The following is a 5362-nucleotide window of genomic DNA, read 5'->3' as shown; positions in this document are numbered from 1 at the left end:
ACGAAGGGCCTTATTGATTAAGGGATGCACAAAAACTTCACAAAATGCAGAGGCGTCTTACCGCAAAGTTGGATTAGACATATGTGAAAAATAAGGAAAAAACATATTTTTACGCTATTTGTGACAACGGCAGGCCAGTCACACGTAACCTTATCCTCGTAGGATATAAGAGAGGTACAATTAGCACTAAAACTAATAAAAAATATCAAAAATATCAAATTATGCGGTTTAAATTAGGCCTAGCATTTACCGTTTGTAATTGCTTTCTAGAGTATTAAATGATTGTTTGATGTTATTATCACAAATATGTTACATTTTATTGGGGTCATTTGTAGTTGCATTTTTGCCCTTTCCTTTCTTTTTCTGCCCTTTGCTTGTTTTGATTATTGGTGCTTTCTTTGTCACAGTGACTGTCTTTTTAGCAGATTGTTTTTTCATACCGTATAACATACAACGCAAATTTTGGCCCCCAACCCCTCTCATTCCTTTCTTCTCATTTCTGCGGCGTATATCCCCTCTTATTAAATCTGCTATTTTTGCGTGTGTCAATTTCCTCTGAAATACTACTCTAAATGTTTCTAACTGGCTTTCTGTAAATTTGTTCTCTACAACTTCTGGAATTTTTGACACAATGGCGTGAAACTCGGTCTTTAGCGTATTATCCTCTTTGACAGCTTTTGTGGTTTCCTCTAAAAATAACATAATCATTTGGTTATGGGCTAATTATTTACGTAACAACGTGTACATTTAGTTCTACTTACTAATTACTTTACCAGGGTAAGGACTACTTGTCCAATACCTGTATTGGTCAACAACATTTTTAATGAGTCGTGAAACAAATGGTATTAATGTGAGGTTCGCAATAAACAAACCACCTTTGTTTATCATTTTTATGACATCAGGAATATCACCAACAGATTGTTCTGAATTTCTAATTGATAATGCAATTTTATATAGCAGATGCGCATTGTCTCTTTGTTTTTGACTAAGTGGTTTCTTGCCCTTTTTAATTTTTTTAAGTACTTGCATGCCTTCTTTATTTACTTTCCAAATTTCACCCATAACCCCGCCTACAAGCCTGTTCATACTGTATAGTCTATCTGTTTTTAGGTGTCGCAATTTACTTTTTTTAGCCTGATTGACGCTAATCTCTTCTTCGTAAGGCCTCTTTTGTGAAAAGAGTGCATCAACTTTGTTTGAAACATGATTTTCTAAATCATCGATCCGTTTATTTCTACCTTGAAGTTCAATAACGCGCCAACCAATCCACTGAATAACATTCATTAGTTCACATTCGTATTCCGTATTATATTTTATAATAGGATCCACTCCATCTTTTGAAAATACTAGTTGGTTCACCCAATTGCACCATGCATATAAAAAGGAAGAATATCCTCCTCTTGATTTATCATGTTTCGAGTACAAAAACTCGTATTGGGTTAGCATGCCCTCAATAACTTCTTTTAAACTGCCCGAATCCCTCATAAGTTCAATTTGTTTTAACCTTTTTCCAGACTCGTCAGTTTGAAAAAATTCGTTAGATTGAAAATCTTTTAAAATTAAATCTACATCAACGTTTGGTTCCATTTTGACACTAAGCCTAGGCGTAAACAAATACCCACGTGTTTTTTGAAAGACGCGCAGACGATAAAATTGATAGTGCTAAGGACTGCCGTTTGGATCGCCACCAGCGACATGTACTACTTTAGAAGAAATCGATAAACCTATGACGTGAGAAAGCTCAATGCTTATTGGTTAGTACGTGTAGGGGGGTGAGAGGAGGATCTATCACATCTGATATTACAGGGATTGTACAGCCAAAGGCTAGCTAGCATTGCCGATATAAACTTTTTGTTTTTATGGATCTATCTACTTTTGGTTTGACATAATAGATATAATATCCCTAACTGCACGCTTTCCAATTATAGCAAAGAAAAACTATTAAGAAATTCTTCGCATGATTATACAAAGAAACCTTTAAAGATTTTAATTGTGCAATAGATTTGTTTTAATCTATTATTACAATAGGTCTGAAATATGTTGTACATGTTTTTCGCCAACATTACGGCGATGCAACGATCCTAAACTAGGGCTGTGCGAATAGTACTTTTAAAGGTATTCGTCGAATACCAAATAGCAGTGTTTTTGGGAGCCATATCTCGACTCGGAATAGTAAAATGACCAAATAGTGTATAGTTTAAAAAATTGACCAAATCTCAATTTCTATAAAAGTATTCTACCAAATTTCAAATTTATAAATGATAGGACACAGAAAGGTACTTATTTTCGAACCAATTAATGCTTTATTTTAATCAAAATTAGGTCAGTGTCAATATATCCCTACTCGTTTTGCAGTGTATGAGCTCTTCCATGACGATGCCATACTTTTGATAGGTGACATGTTATAAGAAAGTTCACTATAGATAGCTTCGCAGCGACAAGTTGACAATACGCTTTACCCCTTTAAAACCTATAATGGATGATCCTTGTCTATGAACTTCTTTTTTGCTGATTCCAACTACAGCCTCCTAGATCACGCGACTCGGTGAACGTAAGTAATATTTAGGAGGCCATGGCCAAGCGGGCGCTATCACAGCGCCTTCGAGTTTACAAAATAAACAGAAAAGGTCAAAAACTTCTTGCGAAAACCAAATAATTTTGTCAATAGACTGATAAAAACATTCACTTTCTAATTGCTTCATCCGCTATAGAATAGTCGGTTTTTCAAAACTAATTATTTGGTATTCTAGAATTTTGAATTTTTCGATTCGTCGGTGCGGAGGTGCAAATAATAAACTAAAATTTTGACCAAATAGTAACGAACACTCTACACGGCCCTATTCTAAACCGAGCCGACCAATCTGGTAGATTATCGTCTGCTACACATAAAATTATAACGCTTTGTTAACTCCTAAAGTGTAACTAGAACGCGGGTCGCTAAAACCTTCCTAAAACATGGAAAATATCAATGATACTAAGGAATTAATCATCTTAAACGATAATGCAAATGTTTGTGAAGAATTAAGTCCAGTTGAAATTGAAAATTCTTCAATGGAAATAAACAAGCAAAGGAAAACCAGACACGCGCTAATGTCAGAATGGTTCCTAAACACAAGATGAAACGTGACAATGGCAAGATATCTGTGAAAAAGTCACAAAGACGATGGTCTCGTTTCAAGAGTACATCATTTTCAAGATACATTTACAAGTTTTCCAAAACAATTTACCCTAATATGAGCATTTCCCGTAAAGCTATGGATGTATTGAACAATTTTATTCAAGATCTGTTTGAAAAAATCGCTGATGAAGCTCGTAAACTGGCTGTTAAAGCCTCTAAAAGTACCATATCAGAGAGAGAAATTGAAACAGCTACTAAATTGATCTTGCCTACTGATTTGGCACGCCATGGAACAATCTATGCTTACAGGGCCATGATAAAATACATCCAAAGTCAAAGTTCACATTGAAACGCTTTGTGCCTTCCTTTAACTGTTTAAAGATGATGAAAATAATTTTTAAATTGTATTGCTAATCTTAACCAAGTGCTTTTATATAATTTCTTAATACTAAATGTGCCAAGTTGCATATTTACAAAGAAATAAGTGATTTTTTATTGTTGTACTAAATGAGCCAATTTGCACATTTAAAAAAAAAAAGTGGTTTTATAATGTTGTACCAAATCATATTAAGTTTTTTTTTTTTTGGTTTTTTCATTTTCACTATAATGTTTCACTAAATATGTTATAATGTATTACTAAATTTGTCAAGTGATTTTATAATGTTGTATAAAATGTGTCAAGTTGCTCATTACCTCTCCGAGTGACGATGACGTCACGGAGAGGTATTACACTGGACGTGTGGGTGTGTCTGTCTGTCACACTCCACGTGACCGCGTTCGCAGTTTGCGTATCGGAGCAAACGTGTTCCCAATTTCCGGACTGCATTGACAGTTCACGGAAATTTGGAAAATTGTCATTGTCTCCGCTGGCTATTCTACTTGAGTTCCCACACCACCAGTTTTGGTTTTCGTCCACTCCACATGGATACTAGTTTGTACTTGCTGGCTTCCAAGCACCACCATCTTCTGTTCTTCGTCTTTACCAAATAGACACCAATCTGCAACATTGGCTTCTAACACCACCATCTACTGGATTTTCGTCTATACCACATAGACACCAATCTGCAACATTGGCTTCAAACACCACCATCTTCTGGTCTTTCGTCTATACCACATAGACACCAATCTGTAACATTGGCTTCTACTCCATCATCGTCGTTGGGCTTAAGATGTACGCGGCGAGCGGCTAGGGTTACGAGAAACGTCTTGCCTCCCAATGGCAGGGCTTCCACCATCGGTTCCAGCGATTGCGTTTTTATCTATTATTATAATGGAAACGAATCGTATATATACCCCAAAATTTGAAGAAAGCGGACAAGAGGGGTGTGGGGATTTTTCTTTGGGATAGTGTCGCTGGTTTTATTAGAATGACTAAATACTCGACTCTTAAACTAAAAACATTTAATGAGCAAAAATAGTAAAGTTACACATATTAGACTGAATTGAAATTTTCCGCAACGTGGACCGAATAAAGTTTCTCGCGCTTGAGAAAAAGAATTGCTCGCCCGAGAGCTATGTAAAACGGTAGTGCTCGCCCGAGAGCCAAAAAGACAGTGAATACCAAAAAAAAGAGAGTAGATATTTTCGACCACGATGTTTTCTCAATAGAAGGGGTTTCCCACCCGAGGTCCGCTGTGCAAAAATCATTTGTTCGAGATGACTATTTGCTCAGGTGCGTTCAAAACCCGGAGAATTTCAACAAAAACAAGTTCTTATTTTTACAGAAACTATTTTCAAGAAAAAAGAGTTTCTACAAGGGGTACCCTTCACTTTCACGTCAATATTAGCAAAGTTTCGAAAGAAAATAGGAACAACTTTATTTTAAACGATTTAACTATTTTTAAAATTATTTACTGGCGATTAAAATAATTAATATCATTTATATTTAATTAATTATTTAAGATAAACTTATTTCTATGTACTGACACAAGTGAGAGTTAATATAGAACGAGTAATGAAGATTGCATCTGAATCGAAACACTACACGCATATCAAAGTTAATATAAAGCGAGTAGGATGATAAGATCTCTTACAAAACGATAACATTTCCGTTTTGAGAATATTAAATGGAAATATTTTAAATAATTTTCGGCATTACGATTATTTTAGTAGTTGTGTAGCTATAAAGCTCTGTTTCATCTCAATATTCCAAGAACAAGTTTGATATTAACATTTAAAATTTGGTGTTTACTTTTTAATTCATCTTTACTACATTTATATACAGGGTGTTTCTGATAAGTCTGC

The 5362-nt window shown here is 35.1% G+C and overlaps 1 protein-coding gene across 1 annotated transcript; it reads right to left on the bottom strand.

Moving 5' to 3' along the window:
* Positions 1-203: 203 nt before the first annotated feature.
* On the bottom strand, positions 204-1587 carry LOC149616735 (uncharacterized). The gene is made up of 2 exons (XM_089856200.1): positions 762-1587; positions 204-689 (listed from the first exon to the last, which is right to left on the bottom strand). Exons 1-2 carry the CDS (start codon positions 1585-1587, stop codon positions 310-312), a joined length of 1206 nt encoding a protein of 401 aa, XP_089712326.1. The 3' UTR covers positions 204-309.
* Between the last annotated feature and the right edge of the window lie 3775 nt (positions 1588-5362).

Source organism: Phalangium opilio, unplaced genomic scaffold (genome assembly GCF_054372755.1).
Source record: "Phalangium opilio isolate 3A_F unplaced genomic scaffold, DU_Popi_V2 ptg000217l_1, whole genome shotgun sequence".
Taxonomy (NCBI): domain Eukaryota; kingdom Metazoa; phylum Arthropoda; class Arachnida; order Opiliones; family Phalangiidae; genus Phalangium; species Phalangium opilio.
This window is presented reverse-complemented; position numbering and strand designations above follow the sequence as displayed.

Excerpts from the sequence above, each read along its gene's own strand:
- LOC149616735 (XM_089856200.1), bottom strand. The coding sequence starts at position 1,587 with ATGGAACCAAACGTTGATGTAGATTTAATTTTAAAAGATTTTCAATCT. Across the intron at positions 690-761 it reads TTACCCTGGTAAAGTAATTA|AGGAAACCACAAAAGCTGTC; the intron begins GTAAGTAGAACT and ends TGTTATTTTTAG.